This window comes from Cherax quadricarinatus, unplaced genomic scaffold, assembly GCF_038502225.1.
Source record: "Cherax quadricarinatus isolate ZL_2023a unplaced genomic scaffold, ASM3850222v1 Contig6, whole genome shotgun sequence".
Lineage (NCBI taxonomy): Eukaryota > Metazoa > Arthropoda > Malacostraca > Decapoda > Parastacidae > Cherax > Cherax quadricarinatus.
Window position 1 is genome coordinate 15375 of NW_027195032.1, and position 21237 is coordinate 36611.

Genomic DNA, 21237 nt, shown 5'->3' on the forward strand with positions numbered 1-21237 from the left:
GGTTCTTGATTTAGGGGTTTGGATCTGTGCTCCAGTTCCCTGAATTAAGCCTGAATGCTATCCAACCCCTCTACACAAGTGCTGTATAACCCCAAAGGTTTAGCGCTCCCCATGATGGTAATCCACTTTCCCAAGAAGTAGATAAAGAAACAGAATCTGTGGATTTCGGATAGGCAGAATTATTCTATCGGGTATATGACACAGAAAACGAGAGACATTACAACAGTATGGCATTGATTATAGCAGGACAATGGAGTAGCGTACAGTTATGGAAGAACAATAATAACGTTTATCATGGTAGGTAAACGGCAGTGTCCATCTATGGCATAATGGGAGAACCATGCATATTTGGTTGGACAATAAAACCCATCATATATTTTTCACACACAACCCCCCTCCCTCCCCAGAAACTTTAAAAGTTACACTTAGATTCTCTCATCAGACTCGTAACTACAGTAGTGATACCTAGACACCGCCCCCTACCCTTTTTTTTTTTTAACACAGGGTTTGACAAGGTTAGGTTAAGGATCCCTAGCTTTATTGACAAGCTATTTACAAGTTAAGGATTCCTAACTTTATTGACAAGCTATTTACAAGTTAAGGATTCCTAACTTTATTGACAAGCTAAGAGCTGTTACCTACATCAGCTCATTTGAAAGGATTTCTATTGTTATGAATCATACATGTAGGGAACAGGATGAAGTTGGAGCCGTCTGTGGGCCAGCTGTGGACTATCTGTGGGCCAACATTATCATTTTATCTATATGACTTTATCTCGTTGATATTATGCTGTACGAACATGTTCCAGACTGGAGTCATCCTGGAGAAAAATGATCTCAGATGAAGTGATGTTCTGGAGAAGGTTACAGCCAGAGTGATGCTGCTGCTGGCTGCCCAGCTTGTGTAGTTCACTTTCTCTCTTTCTCTCTCTCTCTCTCTCTCTCTCTCTCTCTCTCTCTCTCTCTCTCTCTCTCTCTCTCTCTCCCTGCCTCTCTTCCACTATTCCCCCTCTCTCTTCCCCTCTCCCCCCTCTCTCTCCCTGCCTCTCTTCCACTCTTCCTACTCTCCCCCTCCCTCTTTCTCCCATGCCCTCTCTCTCCCCCTCCCTCTCTCCCTCCAACCCTCTCCCCCTCCCTCTCTCCCTCCAACCCCCCCTCTCCATCCCCCAGGAACTGACTCACGTAATACTCAAAACAAAAACAGCACACCAGTACGTCATAGCTATGCAGCATGGTGAGAAGCCAAGGCCACTCCCAGTGGTCGTACGTGCTACCGGACGTGTACTAACCTAGTTAGGATCAAGTAGTTCTCACTGCCAAGACCCAGTCACAGCTGCTGCTGCTGTCATGCACCTCTGCTACTGCTTTCCAGACTCTTCGTAACTTGGGTCCTATTGTAGTTTTCTTGTAGCATACAGTAATTCATTTATTATCCTCCCCATTATAATTAAAAGCCTAAATTAAGATAGGTAAGATTTGTCAGGAAACAGGACAAGTGTTTCCTGACTCTGGTCTTAGTTATATGATGGCCCCTAGCTGGAGCTTTTGGTCATCTGACAGAGGCCTTCCACTGGCTTACTCCACTCTTTGAAAATTAAGCTTATAACTGTTCTTATCGTTATAACCCTACATTACTCCATGTTGTTAGGTATCTTTATTTCGAAACGTTTCGCCTACACAGTAGGCTTCTTCAGTCGAGTACAGAAAAGTTGATAGAAGCAGAAGAGACTTGAAGACGATGTAATCAGTCCATCACCCTTATGTTTCAGACTATGGAACAATACTCTTCTCCAGACTGAGGGACTGACCACCTCAAAACTTTAAGGGTGATGGACTGATTACATCGTCTTCAAGTCTCTTCTGCTTCTATCAACTTTTCTGTACTCGACTGAAGAAGCCTACTGTGTAGGCGAAACGTTTCGAAATAAAGATACCTAACTGTTGCATATGTGTCTTACCTAACAACTTGTCGGTATTTTATACCATTTTAATGTTCATTACTCCATGTACTGAATGGCTATCAAAAGTTTAACACTTCCAAAAAAAATTTGTAAAGAGTAACTTTACAAAAATCAGGAATATAAACTTTCATAATATGTAAAGTAAAAGGACTCAAGTGCAACTAATGTGACATTTATTGTGGCAACGTTTCGCTCCCAAGTAATAGCTTTTATATCCTTTTACTCATGTACGAATTAATTGCTCTTCCTTATTGTATTATTTTTTGTTATTACTACTACTACTACTACTACTACTACTACTACTACTACTACTACTACTACTACTACTACTACTACTACTACTACTACTACTACTACTACTACTACTACTATTACTACTACTACTATCACTAGTATTGCACCTCACTCAGAGCCTTTATATACCCTCTGTGTCCATGTATTGTTTGTAATAGCTTGATAAAGCTCCTGGAGAGCGAAACGTTGCCACAATAAATGTCACATTAGTTGCACTTGTGTCCTTTTACTTTACATATTATCGGTAATTCTACCAACTTTATTACTTTCATAATACATCAAATATAACTTCCGTGTTTATCTCCACGTTGAAATCCCCCTCAAGGAAGGTTCCTTGATGTTGGTGAGGGGCTCTTGATTTAGGGAATTGGATCTGTGCTCCAGTTCCCTGAATGCCTTCCACATCCTCCCCCCCAAGGCGCTGTATAATCCTCCGGGTTTAGCGCTTCCCCCTTGATTATAATAATAATAATAATCCACGTTGAAATTGAATACATGAGGTAAAAAGTGATGGAGGGAGGTGGAAAATGGAGACACTCACCACTGGCGCATCTAACTTACAAGTTTGTGAATTAGACACATGTGCAACACTTCGGTATCTTTAAAGATACCCAAGTGTTGTACGTGTGTCTAATTTGTCAATCTATCGGTTTTTTTTGAACCATTCTTCTACATTACAGGGTTGTGTTTGTACCACACAGATAAACAGCGCTTAGGAGAAAGGAACTTATAACGACGTTTCGGTCCGACTTGGACCATTAGTTACATAGATGTTCGAAAGGAACGGAGACTGTGTGTGTGTGTGTATATATATATATATATATATATATATATATATATATATATATATATATATATATATATATATATATATATATATATATATATATATATATATATATATATATATTTTTTATTTTTCAACAAGTCAGTCGTCTCCCACCGAGGCAGGGTGACCCAAAAAAGAAAGAAAATCCCCTAAAAGAAAATACTTTCATCATCATTCAACACTTTCACCACACTCACACATTATCACTGCTTTTGCAGAGGTGCTCAGAATACAACAGTTTAGAAGCATATACGTATAAAGATACACAACATATCCCTCCAAACTGCCAATATCCCAAACCCCTCCTTTAAAGTGCAGGCATTGTACTTCCCATTTCCAGGACTCAAGTCCGACTATATGAAAATAACCGGTTTCCCTGAATCCCTTCACTAAATATTACCCTGCTCACACTCCAACAGATCGTCAGGTCCAAAGTATCATTCGTCTCCATTCACTCCTATCTAACACGCTCATGCACGCTTGCTGGAAGTCCAAGCCCCTCGCCCACAAAACCTCCTTTACCCCCTCTTTCCAACCCTTTCGAGGACGACCCCTACCCCTCTTACCTTCCCCTATAGATTTATATGCTTTCCATGTCATTCTACTTTGATCCATTCTCTCTAAATGACCAAACCACCTCAACAACCCCTCTTCTGCCCTCTGACTAATGCTTTTATTAACTCCACACCTTCTCCTAATTTCCACACTCCGAATTTTCTGCATAATATTTACACCACACATTGCCCTTAGACAGGACATCTCCACTGCCTCCAACCGTCTCCTCGCTGCTGCATTTACCACCCAAGCTTCACATCCATATAAGAGTGTTGGTACTACTATACTTTCATACATTCCCTTCTTTGCCTCCATAGATAACGTTTTTTGACTCCACATATACCTCAACGCACCACTCACCTTTTTTTCCCTCATCAATTCTATGATTAACCTCATCCTTCATAAATCCATCCGCCGACACTTCAACTCCCAAGTATCTGAAAACATTCACTTCTTCCATACTCCTCCTTCCCAATTTGATATCCAATTTTTCTTTATCTAAATCATTTGATACCCTCATCACCTTACTCTTTTCTATGTTCACTTTCAACTTTCTACCTTTACACACATTCTCAAACTCATCCACTAACCTTTGCAATTTTTCTTTAGAATCTCCCATAACCACAGTATCATCAGCAAAAAGTAACTGTGTCAATTCCCATTTTGAATTTGATTCCCCATAATTTAATCCCACCCCTCTCTCCAACACCCTAGCATTTACTTCTTTTACAACCCCATCTATAAATATATTAAACAACCATGGTGACATTACACATCCCTGTCTAAGACCTACTTTTACCGGGAAGTATTCTCCCTCTCTTCTACACACCCTAACCTGAGCCTCACTATCCTCATAAAAGCTCTTTACAGCATTTAGTAACTTACCACCTATTCCATAAACTTGCAACATCTGCCACATTGCTCCTCTATCCACTCTATCTTATGCCTTTTCTAAATCCATAAATGCAATAAAAACTTCCCTACCTTTATCTAAATACTGTTCACATATATGCTTCAATGTAAACACTTGATCTACACATCCCCTATCCACTCTGAAGCCTCCTTGCTCATCCGCAATTCTACATTCTGTCTTACCTCTAATTCTTTCAATTATAACTCTACCGTATACTTTTCCTGGTATACTAAGTAAACTTATTCCTCTATAATTTTTACAATCTCTTTTGTCCCCTTTCCCTTTATATAAAGGGACTATACATGCTCTCCGCCAGTCCCTAGGTACCTTCCCCTCTTTCATACATTTATTAAACAAAAGTACCAACCACTCCAACACTATATCCCCCCCTGCTTTTAACATTTCTGTCATGATCCCATCAGTTCCAGCTGCTTTACCCCCTTTCATCCTACGCAATGCCTCACGTACCTCCACCACACTTACATTCTGCTCTTCTTCACTCCTAAAAGATGGTATACCTCTCTGGCCAGAGCATGAAATTACCGTCTCCCTTTCCTCCTCAACATTTAAAAGTTCCTCAAAATATTCTCGCCATCTACCTAATACCTCCCTCTCCCCATCTACTAACTCCCCTACTCTGTTTTTAACGGACAAATCCATACTTTCCCTAGGCTTTCTTAACTTTTTTAACTCACTCCAAAAATTTTTCTTATTTCCATTAAAATTTCTTGACAGTGCCTCTCCCACTCTTTCATCTGCTCTCCTTTTGCACTCTCTCACCACTCTCTTCACCTTTCTTTTACTCTCCATATACTCTACTCTTCTTATAACACTTCTGCTTTGTAAAAACCTCTCATAAGCTAACTTTTTCTCTTTTATCACACCCTTTACTTCATCATCCCACCAATCACTCCTCTTTCCTCCTGCCCCCACCCTCCTATAACCACAAACTTCTGCCCCACATTCTAATACTGCATTTTTAAAACTATTCCAACCCTCTTCAACCCCCCCACTACTCATCTTTGCACTAGCCCACCTTTCTGCCAATAGCCGCTTATATCTTGCCCGAACTTCCTCCTCCCTTAGTTTATACACTTTCACCTTCCTCTTACTTGTTGTTGCCACCTTCCTCTTTTCCCATCTACCTCTTACTCTAACTGTAGCTACAACTAAATAATGATCTGATATATCAGTTGCCCCTCTATAAACATGTACATCCTGGAGCCTACCCATCAACCTTTTATCCACCAATACATAATCTAACAAACTACTTTCATTACGTGCTACATCATACCTTGTATATTTATCTTCTTTTTCATAAAATATGTATTACTTATTACCAAATTTCTTTCTACACATAGCTCAATTAAAGGCTCCCCATTTACATTTACCCCTGACACCCCAAATTTACCTATTACTCCCTCCATAACATTTTTACCCACTTTAGCATTGAAATCCCCAACCACCATTACTCTCACACTTGATTCAAAACTCCCCACGCATTCACTCAACATTTCCCAGAATCTCTCTCTCTCCTCTACACTTCTCTCTTCTCCAGGTGCATACACGCTTACTATAACCCACTTTTCACATCCAATCTTTATTTTACTCCACATAATCCTTGAATTTATGCATTTGTAGTCCCTCTTTTCCTGCCATAGCTTATCCTTCAACATTATTGCTACTCCTTCTTTAGCTCTAACTCTATTTGAAACCCCTGACCTAATCCCATTTATTCCTCTCCACTGAAACTCTCCCACCCCCTTCAGCTTTGTTTCACTTAAAGCCAGGACATCCAGCTTCTTCTCATTCATAACATCCACAATCATCTCTTTCTTATCATTTGCACAACATCCACGCACATTCAGACTTCCCACTTTGACAATTTTCTTCTTATTCTTTTTAGTAATCTTTACAGGAAAAGGGGTTACTAGCCCATTGTTCCCGGCATTTTAGTTGACTTTTACAACACGCATGGCTTACGGAGGAAAGATTCTTATTCCACTTCCCCATGGATATAAAAGGAAAAGTAATAAGACGAAGAACTATTAAGATAAAATCAAAGAAAACTCAGATGAGTGTGTATAAATAAACGTGTACATGTATGTGTAGTGTGACCTAAGTGTAAGTAAAAGTAGCAAGACGTACCTGTAATCTTGCATATTTATGAGACAGACAAAAGACACCAGCAATCCTACCATCATGTAAAACAATTACAGGCTTTCGTTTTACACTCACTTGGCAGGACGGTAGTACCTCCCTGGGTGGTTGCTGTCTACCAACCTACTACCACAGGACGGTAGTACCTCCCTGGGTGGTTGCTGTCTACCAACCTACTACCACAGGACGGTAGTACCTCCCTGGGTGGTTGCTGTCTACCAACCTACTACCACAGGACGGTAGTACCTCCCTGGGTGGTTGCTGTCTACCAACTTACTACCACAGGACGGTAGTACCTCCCTGGGTGGTTGCTGTCTACCAACCTACTACCACAGGACGGTAGTACCTCCCTGGGTGGTTGCTGTCTACCAACCTACTACCACAGGACGGTAGTACCTCCCTGGGTGGTTGCTGTCTACCAACTTACTACCACAGGACGATAGTATCTCCCTGGGTGGTTGCTGTCTACCAACCTACTACCACAGGACGGTAGTACCTCCCTGGGTGGTTGCTGTCTACCAACCTACTACCACAGGACGGTAGTACCTCCCTGGGTGGTTGCTGTCTATCAACCTACTACCACAGGACGGTAGTATCTCCCTGGGTGGTTGCTGTCTACCAACCTACTACCTATATATATATATATATATATATATATATATATATATATATATATATATATATATATATATATATATATATATATATATATATATATATATATATATATATATATATACATATATATATATATACATATACATACATACATACATTATATATATATATATATATATATATATATATATATATATATATATATATATATATATATATATACATTATATTATATTATACTGGCTGCCTTCCCTTCGCCGTTCAGTGTGGCTAGTTAATGGTCCGAGTCGGTCCGAAACAACGACATAAGTTTTTCTCCTAAGTGCAAGTTAGGCGGGAGTGAGTAGGTGCTATTTTGCTATCTATTTATTAAATATTTTGGAGTTTTCTCTTATACAAGGTGTTTCAAAGAGACTGACCCAATTTCAAAGTTTCCACCCGTACCTGGTATCGAACCACGAACCTTAATGTGTGAGCTGAGTGCCCTACCAACTTAACTGCGGGACACCTTCATTATCTAGGACCTAGGACCTTACCTTGGGTAGTTTCATAAGAACATAAGAATGTAGGAACACTGCAGAAGGCCTACTGGCCCATATGAGGCCACATGAGTGAGAGGGGTTGGATTTGAGTGGGACTTGCACATAAGAAAATAGATTTGTCAAAGCTTATTGCTTGGGAAGCGTTGAAAATTGGGTTGGGCAAATATTCTGTTTGTGGGATGAATTGTGAAGGACCTGCCTAGTATGGGCCAACAGGCCTACTGCAGTGTTCCTGCTTATGTTCTTACTTTAAAGCTGACCTACCTACCTTAACGATGCCGATAACAATGTACTCCAGGCCAGGTCTGTCGGAGTAGTAGTGAAGAATAAGAGCGCCATCCTCCGGTCTCTCAGTGCACCTGAAACTAGGTGCCTTCATCCCAGGGTAGATCAGCGCCAGGTGGTCGTGCAGAGCGTCCAGATTCTGCGAGTTGGTAATTGTAAAGTGTCAAGTGGTGTTTGTCTTCGCTCGACATGTGTTAACACATGGTGGGAGACGGGGTCGTAAGGATTCACAGTTTGATAGGTTGTTGATCATGGGGCATTGATGTAATGGATAGTGTTTATGTAAGTAGTGTTGGTGGTGGTTATGGTGACATGGAGCATTGATGTAATGGATAGTGTTTATGTAAGTGGTGGTGGTCATGGTGACATGGAGCATTGATGTAATGGATAGTGTTTATGTAAGTGGTGGTGGTCATGGTGACATGGAGCATTGATGTAATGGATAGTGTTTATGTAAGTGGTGGTGGTCATGGTGACATGGAGCATTGATGTAATGGATAGTGTTTATGTAAGTGGTGGTGGTCATGGTGACATGGAGCATTGATGTAATGGATAGTGTTTATGTAAGTGGTGGTGGTCATGGTGACATGGAGCATTGATGTAATGGATAGTGTTTATGTAAGTGGTGGTGGTCATGGTGACATGGAGCATTGATGTAATGGATAGTGTTTATGTAAGTGGTGGTGGTCATGGTGACATGGAGCATTGATATAATGGATAGTGTTTATGTAAGTGGTGGTGGTCATGGTGACATGGAGCATTGATGTAATGGATAGTGTTTATGTAAGTGGTGGTGGTCATGGTGACATGGAGCATTGATGTAATGGATAGTGTTTATGCAAGTAGTGTTGGTGGTGGTCATGGTGTCAGGTGATGGTTGTTAAGGTGGTCCAGGCGAAATCAGGTGATGTTAACCAAGGTGGTTGATTAGTTAACTAGGATTGAAGCCTGTCGACTAGACGATACCTACCTGTTTACTATCAAACAAAAATACTTGATTCGTTAAAATTAGGTGCAGAGTAAACTCATGGTATATACACTGAGGATATCATGGTATATACACTGAGGATATCATGGTATATACACTGAGGATATCATGGTATATACACTGAGGATATCATGGTATATACACTGAGGATATCATGGTATATACACTGAGGATATCATGGTATATACACTGAGGATATCATGGTATATACACTGAGGATATCATGGTATATACACTGAGGATATCATGGTATATACACTGAGGATATCATGGTATATACACTGAGGATATCATGGTATATACACTGAGGATATCATGGTATATACACTGAGGATATCATGGTATATACACTGAGGATATCATGGTATATACACTGAGGATATCATGGTATATACACTGAACCACACTCCTGTGTTTGGAACTCTAAGGTGGTTAGGTTGGTTAATTAGATATGAAACCTATAATCAAGAATACGTTAAGACAGACCTTTCAGTAAATTAGACACATGTGCAACTCTTGGGTATCTTTATTGAGGAAACGTTTCGCCACACAGTGGCTTCATCAGTCCATACGTAGGAGAAACTTGAAGAACAGGAGGAGAATGAGGTAATCAGTCCCTCAACCTTGAGTCGATGTGTTCAGATTGATGAACTGACCACATCGACTCAAGGTTGAGGGACTGATTACCTCATTCTCCTCCTGTTCTTCAAGTTTCTCCTACGTATGGACTGATGAAGCCACTGTGTGGCGAAACGTTTCCTCAATAAAGATACCCAAGAGTTGCACATGTGTCTAATTTATCAACATGTCGGTTCTCTGAACCATTCATCTACAGACCTGTCAGTGTATATGTCGTTCCGAATACGTAAAAGTTGCTATTTTGGTTTAAATAGCAACGCTCTTCTTGCCGAATATGGAAAGTGATAATTTGTGTATGCAATAATTTCGCAAAAATCATTCTGACTGAAGCGAAAAAAATTATTTAATTGTTTATTATTAAATAATTGTAAACTTATCTAAAACATATTTAGTTAAATTAGCGTAAATTAAATTGAGTTTGTTATAATAAGGTTAGATAAGTTTCCTAAGGTTCTTTTGGTACAAAATCATTAATTTTCATATTAACATAAATGAAAAATATATATCTTTAAATGTGTAAGAGAAATTTTTAGAAAGGACTTAATTTTAAAAGAGTTCTTGATAACAGACCAGTTTTACGTATTCGGCACCACACACACACACACACACACACACACACACACACACACACATATGACATGGGCGAGATGGGAGAAAGGGAGTACATAGTAGCTACAATTCAGTCTGGGGAACATAAGGTAGTCATTGCAGTGATGTATAACCCACCACAGAACTGCAGGAGACCAAGAGAGGAATATGATGAGAACAACAGAGCGATGGTGACGTGTACTTAGCTCTGTGGTGACGTGTACTTAGCTCTGTGAAGACCTGTTTGTGTGCTCTCTGTGAATCTGAACCAGGATGCCATCCCTTGAGCAGCTTTACCAGCTGCTGAGAGAAGAGCTCAGAGTTGCTAAGCTGGAGATACGGCGATTAACGGAGAAGAACAAGAGGATTCGTAGTAATCCTCCTGTTGTGAGTCCCCAGGTTAAGAAGGGAGCTTGGTCAGTGGCCGGGCAACATGGAACCAAGCTGAAGATCAAGAAAACGGTTGGAGAGGCAGAAACAACGAGAAACCAGAAGACTACCGTGGAAACTTCCAACTCATTCTCGGTGCTACCTGACGAATGTGAGTGTTCTACTGGGAATGCCACAACGAGCACCAAGGAAGCATTGGCAGACGTGAGTGAGACATCCCTAGAAACCCCAACGAAGACCATCGAGAACGTCTTGACGAATTCTACAAGTGGTGTAATGCTACCTGGCGAATGTGAGTCGACTACTCGGAGCATCACGACGGACGACGCCAAGGAAGGTAAAAACATTGTTATTGTTGGGGATAGCCAGATTAGGTACATGGATAGGGCATTCTGCTTGAAGGATAGGAGTAGGAGGCAGAGAGTGTGTTTTCCTGGGGCTGGGATGAAGGATATTGTTAGCCGTCTGGATGACATCATGAGAGGTAATGGGAGCAATCCTATTATCTGTCTCAGTGCTGGAGGCAACGATGTTGGCAGACGTAGGAGTGAGGACCTGATTAGCAGGTATAGGTCAGCAATAGAGATAATTAGGAGGAAGGGTGGGAAACCTGTCATATGTGGCATTTTGCCAAGAAGAGGAGTTGGAAATGAATGGTTGTCCAGAGCAATTGGTGTCAATTGCTGGCTGGACAAATACTGTAAGGAAAATGCGGTAACATTCATTGACAACTGGGACCTCTTCTATGGCAGAAATGACATGTATGCCAGGGACGGGGTTCACTTATCTAGGTGTGGGGTAGGAGCACTGGCCAACGCAGTGGAGGGAGCTGTTAGGTCTTTAAACTAGGAATAGTTAGTGGTATAGGTTTTTGCGGGAAAACTGTGAAGTTGCAGGGCAGTAATATGAGTACTAGGAGAACTAGTAATAGGCAAAATGAGGTGGATATTGGAAAGCCAGTGGCATTAATTGACAAGGACAGAAATAGGTTTAGTGGGATAACAGAAAGGAGCAGGAAGGGTAAAGAGAGAGGAGGGTCTTTAAATATTTATTACACAAATAGTCGCAGTGCTAGGAATAAGATGGACGAGTTGAGACTAGTTGCTAGTGCAGGTAACATAGATGTATTTGCCATTACTGAGACGTGGTTTAAATAAAAAAGTCGGGACATGCCTGCAGAATGTCACATTCAGGGTTTTAAATTGTTCCAAGTAGATAGAAGTGTCGGAAAGGGGGGTGGGGTGGCATTGTATGTCAGAGATCGCTTGAACTGTTGCATAAAAACGGGTATTAAGTCTGAAGTAACACATACAGAGTCTGTTTGGATAGAATTTTCAGAGGGGCATGAAAAATTAATTTTAGATGTGATATACCGTCCCCCAAATTTAGATAGGGACCAGGGGAGACTACTATAGGAGGAAATTGTTAGGGCCACAAGGCACGATAATGTAGTAATTCTAGGAGACTTTAACTTTAGTCATATTGATTGGAATTTCTTGACTGGGAATTTAGAATCATACGATTTCTTAGAAGTAGTTCAGGATTGTTTTTTGAAGCAGTTTGTGATAGAACCTACAAGGGGTAATAACCTGCTTGACTTAGTTCTGGCAAACAACGAATCCCTTGTTAATAATTTAGAAGTTTCAGAGGAACTGGGTGCTAGCGACCACAAATCAATTACATTTAGCATTGAATGGAAGTATGATAGTAGGGATAACTCAGTAACAGTCCCAGATTTTCGCTTAGCAGATTACGATGGGCTTAGAGAACACTTATCATCTGTTGACTGGGGTAACGAAGAGAGCTATCAATATGACAGTTTTCTGAACACAATACATGCTGCTCAAAGAACGTTTATCCCTTATAAAGAAATTAGATCAAATAGAAATGACCCAAAATGGATGAATAATAGGCTGAAATATCTACTAGGGCATAAGAAAGGAATTTATAGGCGTATCAAAAGAGGCGAGGGTCATCTTGTGAATCAGTATATTGACATTAAGAGGGACATTAAAAAGGGGATAAGAAAAGCTAAAAGGGACTATGAAATTAAAGTTGCTAGGGATTCTAAAACTAACCCAAAAAGTTTTTTTCAGGTCTATAGAACAAAAGTCAGAGATAAGATAGGTCCCCTTAAAAATAACTATGGGCACCTTACTGACAAAGAGAATGAAATGTGCTCGATTTTTAATAATTATTTTCTCTCAGTTTTTACACAGGAAGACACTAATAATATTCCGGTAATTAATTTTTATAGTGGGCCAGAAGAAGATAAATTATGTAACATCACAGTCACTAGTGAAATGGTTGTGAAGCAGATAGACAGACTGAAGCAAAATAAGTCACCAGGTCCTGATGAGGTTTTTTCAAGGGTTCTTAAGGAATGCAAAATGGAAGTCTGTGAACCATTAACTAATATTTTTAATTTATCTCTTCAAACAGGTGTAGTGTCTGATATGTGGAAGATGGCTAATGTAATTCCTATTTTTAAAACAGGGGACAAGTCGTTACCGTCAAATTACCGCCCAATAAGCCTGACCTCAATTGTAAGCAAATTACTAGAGTCAATTATAGCTGAGATTATAAGAAGCCATCTCGATAAGCATAGCTTGATTAATGATACTCAGCATGGATTCACAAGAGGCCGGTCTTGTCTAACTAATTTATTAACTTTCTTCAGTAAAGCTTTTGAGGCTGTTGACCACGATAAAGAATTTGATATTATTTACTTAGATTTTAGTAAGGCATTTGATAGAGTTCCGCACCAAAGACTGTTGAAGAAAGTAGCAGCTCATGGCATTGGGGGAAGGGTGCTCTCGTGGATGAATTCATGGCTCACAGACAGGAAGCAAAGAGTGTCCATAAATGGGGTTAAATCCAAGTGGGGATCAGTAACAAGTGGCGTTCCACAGGGATCAGTCTTGGGCCCGTTGTTGTTTATAATATATATCAATGATCTTGAAGGAATTACTAGTGATATGAGCAAATTCGCCGATGACACGAAGATAGGTAGGATAATTGATTCAAACGTAGATGTTAGGGATCTTCAGCAGGATTTAGACAAACTCTACTCTTGGTCAGAAAAGTGGCAGATGCAGTTCAATGTAGATAAATGCAAGGTTCTGAAGCTCGGGAGTGCCCATAACCCTAGCACTTATAAGTTAAATAATGTAGAACTTAGCCATACAGATTGCGAAAATGACTTGGGGGTCATGGTAAGCAGCAACCTTAAACCAAGACAGCAATGCCTAAGCGTACGTAATAAGGCAAATAGATTACTGGGATTTGTATCAAGAAGTGTAAGCAACAGAAATCCAGAGGTCATACTGCAGCTTTATACATCATTAGTAAGGCGTCACCTAGATTATGCAGCTCAATTCTGGTCTCCATATTACAGAATGGACATAAATTCGTTAGAAAACATTCAGCGTAGGATGACTAAATTAATACATAGCATTAGAAATCTTCCTTATGATGAAAGATTGAAGACTCTTAAGTTACATTCACTTGTTAGACGAAGAATGAGGGAAGACCTGATCGAAGTGTATAAGTGGAAGACAGGTATTAATAAAGGGGATATTAACAAGGTCTTGAGGATATCTCTCCAAGAGAGAACCCGCAGTAATGGATTTAAATTAGATAAGTTTAGATTTAGAAAGGACATAGGAAAGTATTGGTTTGGAAATAGGGTAGTTGATGAGTGGAACAGTCTACCTAGTTGGGTTATTGAGGCTAGGACTTTGAGTAGTTTCAAATTTAGGTTGGATAAGTACATGAGTGGGAGGGGTTGGATTTGAGTGGGATTGCACATCAGAGCTTATTTCATGGGTAGCATTGAAAATTGGGTTGGTCAAATGTTTGTTAGTGGGATGAATTGTAAAGGACCTGCCTAGTATGGGCCAACAGGCCTGCTGCAGTGTTCCTCCTTTCTTATGTTCTTATGTTCTTATGGTGGACACACTGGCTGAGGTGGCAAGAAGAGCTCAATCGTGCTGAGCAAAGTTACTGGTTATGGGTGATTTCAACCACAGGGAGATCGACTGGAAAACCTGGAGCCTCACGGGGGTCCTGACACATGGAGAGCCAAGATGATGGATGTGGTACTGGAAAACCTCATGCATCAACACGTCAGGGACACTACCAGAGAGAGAGGAGAGAATGAACCAGCAAGACTGGACCTTGTGTTCACCCTGTGCAGTTCAGACATTGGGGACATAACATATGAGAGGCCCCTTAGAGCTAGCGTCCACGTGGTTCTGAGTTTTGATTACATAGTAGAGCTGCAAGTGGAGACTGGTAAAAGCCAAACCATAAAAGCGGGGACTACACAGGTATGAGGAACTTCCTGCGTGATGTTCAGTGGGACAGAGAACTGGTAGGAAAGTCAGTAAACGAAATTATGGAATATGTAACGACAAAATGCAAGGAGGCAGAGGAAAGGTTTGTTCCCAAGGGCAACAGAATTAATGGGAAGACCAAAGTGAGTCCTTGGTTTACTCGAAGGTGTAGGGAGGCAAAAACTAAGTGCATTAGAGAATGGAAGATGTATAGAAGGCAAGGGACCCTGGAAAATAAAGAGCTCAGTCGAAGAGCCAGAAACGAGTATGCACAGATAAGGAGGGAGGCCCAGCGACAGTATGAAAACGACATAGCATCAAAAATCAAGTCTGACCCGAAACTGCTGTATAGCCACATTAGGAGAAAGATAACAGTCAAAGACCAGGTGATCAGACTGAGGAAAGAAGGTGGGGAACTCACACGAAACGATCAAGATGTATGTGAGGAGCTCAACAAGAGGTTTAAGGAAGTATTCACAGTGGAGACAGGAAGGACTCTGGGAAGACAGGACAGAGGGGGACACCAACAGGGAATACACCAACAAGTGCTGAATGATATACACACAACTGAGGAGGAGGTGAAGAAGTTGCTAAGTGACCTCGATACCTCAAAGGCAATGGGACCGGACAACATCTCCCCGTGGGTCCTTAGAGAGGGAGCAGATATGTTGTGCATGCCACTTACCACAATCTTCAACACATCCCTTGAAACTGGGCAACTACCTGAGGTATGGAAGACGGCAAATGTAGTTCCCATTTTTAAAAAAGGAGACAGAAAAGAGGCGCTAAACTACAGACCAGTGTCACTGAGGTGTATAGTATGCAAAGTCATGGAGAAGATTATCAGGAGGAGAGTGGTGCAGCACCTGGAACGGAACAAAAGTATAAATGACAACCAGCACGGTTTCATGGAAGGCAAATCCTGTGTCACAAACCTTCAGGAGTTTTATGATAAAGAAACAGAAGTAAGAGATGAGAGAGAGAGGTGGGTTGATTGCATCTTCTTGGACTGCAAGAAGGCCTCCGACACAGTTCCTCACAAGAGATTAGTGCGGAAACTAGAGGATCAGGCGCGGATAACGGGAAGGGCACTTCAATGGATCAGAGAATATCTGACAGGGAGGCAACAATGAGTCATGGTACGTGATGAGGTATCACAGTGGGTACCTATGACGAGCGGGGTCCCACAGGGGTCGGTCCTAGGACCAGTGCTATTTTTGGTATATGTGAATGACATGATGGAAAGGATAGGCTCAGAGGTGTTCCTGTTCGCACATGATGTGAAGTTAATGAGAATTAAATCAGATGAGGTTCAGGCAGAACTTCAAAGTGACCTGGACAGGCTGGACACGTGGTCCAGCAACTGGCTTCTTGAATTCCAACCTCCCAAATGCTAAGTCATGAAGATCGGAGAAGAGAATAGGATAGGTGGCCAACGACTGCAAACTTCGCTCAAGGAGAAAGATCTTGGCGTGATTATAACACCGAACACGTCTCCGGAAGCACACATCAACCAGATAACTGCTGCAGCATATGGGCGCCTGGCAAACCTGAGAGCAGCGTTCCGATACCTAAGTAAGGAATCTTTCAAGACACTGTACACCGTGTATGTCAGGCCCATACTGGAGTATGCAGTACCTGTTTAGAATCCACACTTGATCAAGCACGTCAAGAAATTAGAGAAAGTGAAAAGGTTTGCGACAAGGTTAGTTCCAGAGCTAATGGGAATGTCCTATGAACAAAGGTTGAGGGAAATCGGCCTGACGACACTGGAGGACAACAGGGATAGGGGAGACGTGATAACGATATACAAAATGCTGCGTGGAGTAGACAGGGTGGACAGAGACAAGACGTTCCAGAGAGGGGACACAGAAACAAGGGGTCACTCTTGGAAGCTGAAGACTCGGATAAGCCACAGGGATGTTAGGAAGCATTTCTTCAGTCAGAGTGGTCAGAAAGTGGAACAGTCTGGCGAGCGACATAATGGAGTCAGGAATCATACATAGCTTTAAGACGAGGTATGATAAAGCTCATGGAGCAGGGATAGAGAGAACCTAGTAGCATTCAGTGAAGAGGCGGGACCAGGAGCTGAGTCTCGACCCCTGCAACTACAATTAGGTGAGTAGGTGAGTACATACACACACACACACACACACACACACACACACACACATATATATATATATATATATATATATATATATATATATATATATATATATATATATATAAATATATATATATATATATATATATATATATCTCAAGGAATTCGCAAGAGCAAGCGAAATATACACAAACACTGATCTCTGGCCGAAGGAGACTCGAAGCTACGAACTTTGGAACAAGGTACACAGTACCTTGCCATTCTCACCACGCTGGACAAATACCTTGGCGCCTAGCACAATGCTAAACGTTGATCCAAGGCAGCCAGCTTTCAGGGAGAAGGCTTACAGCTTTTCATCTCATCCCCTGCATGCATCAGAATTACTAGAGATTTTAACAATGCAAGGATTCGCAAGAGCAGGCGAAATATACACAAACACTGATCTCTGGCCGAAGGAGACTCGCTTCTGACCTGTAGATTAGACTACTTCTAGCTGCACATTTCTCGAAGATACACTTTTTAAGGTCCTGACAATTTGACACAGTTGGAGGAGCACTTAAATACATTTGCTCTTAGCGTCTTCTTTATGAGACCCGTAAAGGCTTAGCTCTTTTTTTTTTTGATTATCTAGATCTTTCTTCACTCATTTTACATTTCAAATCAGATAACTTATTAACTTTTGTATCATTAGTGAAGTAGGTTAACATTAACAGCTGGAGGAGATGTTAATTAACTTTTAGATTAGTGAAGTAGAGACAAACAGGGAAAGAAGACCTTAATTAGGGCTTCCCTTGCTAAACATGACTTTGATTACTTATTGGCTGTGTCCTGCACTGATGTAGATAGCAACACACGGGGCACTACACGGGCCATTACACGGGGCGCTACACGGGGCACTACACGGGGCACTACACGGGCCATTACACGGGGCGCTACACGGGGCACTACACGGAGCACTACACGGGCAAGTTCTTCAATAAGAAGAGCCCACATTATATTTTTCATACATTTCTGAATGTTAAAGAGCCACAGAAAATACTTTATAATTGTATTTAACTTCAAAATCAACCCTAAGTATTCATTAATCAGAAAAGTATTTATCTACACTGTACAAGTTCCAGTACACCCAGAAGCTACACCTACCTTGTGTGTACTGCATGAAGTGTAATGGCGCAGAGTCCAGCTGCGTTATCCATACTTGATAAATTAGACACATGTGCACATGTAGCTACATCAATTATAACTAAACCTAATCACTCCTAACAATGTTTAGACACCTAATCACTCCTAACAATGTTTAGACACCTAATCACTCCTAACAATGTTTAGACACCTAATCACTCCTAACAATGTTTAGACACCTAATCACTCCTAACAATGTTTAGACACCTAATCACTCCTAGATGAATGGTTCAGAGAACCGACATGATGATAAATTAGACACATGTGCAACTCTTGGGTATCTTTATTGAGGAAACGTTTCGCCACACAGTGGCTTCATCAGTCCATACATAGGAGAAACTTGAAGAACAGGAGAAGAATGAGGTAATTAGTATTCTTTTCAAGATTGATGGACTGAAGACATCGACTCAAGGTTGAGGGACTGATTACCTCATTCTTCTCCTGTTCTTCAAGTTTCTCCTATGTATGGACTGATGAAGCCACTGTGTGGCGAAACGTTTCCTCAATAAAGATACCCAAGAGTTGCACATGTGTCTAATTTATCAACATGTCAGTTCTCTGAACCATTCATCTACAAATATCCATACTTGTTTAAAACTTGTTTTGAACATAACATAAGAACATAAGAAAGGAGGAACACTGCAGGAGGCCTGTTGGCCCATACTAGGCAGGTCCTTTACAATTCATCCCACTAACAAAACATTTGCCCAACCCAATTTTAATTTTCAATGCTCCCCAAGAAATAAGGTATGATAACTCTATCCACTCATTTGCAAGTCCCACTCAAATCCAACCCCTCCCACTCATGTACTTATCCAACCTAAATTTGAAACTACCCAAAGTCCTAGCCTCAATAACCCAACTAGGTAGACTGTTCCACTCATCAACTACCCTATTTCCAAACCAATACTTTCCTATGTCCTTTCTAAATCTAAACTTATCTAATTTAAATCCATTACTGCGGGTTCTCTCTTGGAGAGATATCCTCAAGACCTTATTAATATCTCCTTTATTAATACCTATCTTCCACTTATACACTTCGATCAGGTCTCCCCTCATTCTTCGTCTAACAAGTGAATGTAACTTAAGAGTCTTCAATCTTTCTTCATAAGGAAGATTTCTAATGCTATATATTAATTTAGTCATCCTACGCTGAATGTTTTCTAACTAATTTATGTCCATTCTGTTTGATTATGTTCAGCTAGTTTAAGCAGCAGTCTGGACACACAATCCATATTGATGTTTGAGAAGATAATACGATCCAAATTCCTTTCGACCAATAGCAGTCAAAAATCTTGTTACTTTCTCACCAACAGTAGTAAAAGATCCTCCTTCCTCTTGATCAATAATCGAAGATTTTACTATCCCATGGTCAATAGTTACAAAATAGTCACAAAATAGTCTAAATCTGAGGCTATGAATGAGTCATTTTCTGTGATTGATTCCATCAAGAAGTAATGAAATGTAAATAAAATTCTGGAAATTTTTTATCGGAAAAAAAAAAACTCATTAGGCAGATGGGGAATCCAAGATCTTTCGTATGAAAAAATTAAATGAAAAAGGCCTTGAGCAACTAAGGGGTCATTCCGGAAGAGAACTAAAATATTGGGTAAATGGTCGGAAAAGGTTTCATTAAAATCGACAATAAAAATAAACCTGGAGGGAAATTTAAAGTCAGCGCCTACGGAAGGGAAATTTTTCATATCCGGACTAATATATGAACATTTCGCATCACATGATAGTGATGAGGCTGAACGAGGCCAGAAAAGATCTCCAGACGTTGAGAATGACGAGCATTTAGCTGTTTTTTGATGTTGGAAATTAGCCGAGGGTCTTAATGCTCATCTGATTTTTCTTCCTCTCGGTGCTGGCACTATGTGGCAACTTAATAATATACTTTATGTATATATATACGTTTTTTTATTAACACATCGGCCGTCTCCCACCAAGGAAGGGTGGCCCGAAAAAGAAAAGCTTTAAAGATTCACTCCGTCACTGTCTTGCCAGAAGGGTGCTTTACACTACAGTTATAAAACTGCAACATTAACACCCCTCCTTCAGAGTGCAGACACTGTACTTCCCATCTCCAGGACTCAAGTCCGGCCTGCCGGTTTCTCTGAACCCTTTCATAAATGTTTCCTTACACTCCAACAGCACGGAAAGTTCTACAAACCATTTGTCTCCATTCGATCCTATCTCACACGCTCATGCACGCTTGCTGGAAGTCCAAGCCCCTCGCACACAAAATCTCCTTTACCGCCTCCCTCCAAGCTTTCCGAGGCCGACTCCTACCTCTCCTACCCTCCACTACAAATTTATATGCTCTCCAAGTCATTCTATTTCGTTCCATCCTCTCTACATGTCCAAACCACCTCAACAACCCCTCCTCAGCCCGCAAATTCTCCTAATCTCCAAACTACGGATTCTCTGCATTATATTCACCCAGTTCGTCACTAAGAACACGCCTCAGCCCACAGACCATCCGCATTGTCCTTCCTCATTGCCTTGCCGTCCCTATCCTCGCCAAACACATATTCGCTTATAAAGCCCAGAACAGAGGAAAAAAAAATACTTCATTCCATCCGTAACAAACCCGGACCAGCCAGAAAGTTGGGTCTGCTTAAGACCCACAAACCTGAGATCCTACTGATACACATTACCTCCTACAAGTCTTCGGCACCATCGTCATGAACATCACAAACTCTGAGACCTCGTCAATCGCATCCACAATAACGAGAAGAAACTCCAGTAATTGCCATGAGGACAACACAGGAGGAAAACAAATTGAAAGTGAACTCATCAATGTCTCCTTCAACTTCAATCACTACAACTATTTCAACAATTTATCTG

At 40.9% G+C, this 21237-nt stretch overlaps 1 protein-coding gene across 1 annotated transcript in view; it reads right to left on the reverse strand.

Annotated features, from left to right (window-relative positions):
* Nucleotides 1-8100: 8100 nt before the first annotated feature.
* LOC128704493 (guanylate cyclase soluble subunit beta-1) overlaps nt 8101-21237 on the reverse strand; it is a 121151-nt gene continuing 108014 nt past the window's right edge. The window contains exon 5 of the mRNA XM_053799618.2: nt 8101-8295. Coding sequence (XP_053655593.2) covers nt 8116-8295 — 180 coding nt within the window. The 3' untranslated portion in view covers nt 8101-8115. The remainder of the gene's footprint in view (nt 8296-21237) is intronic.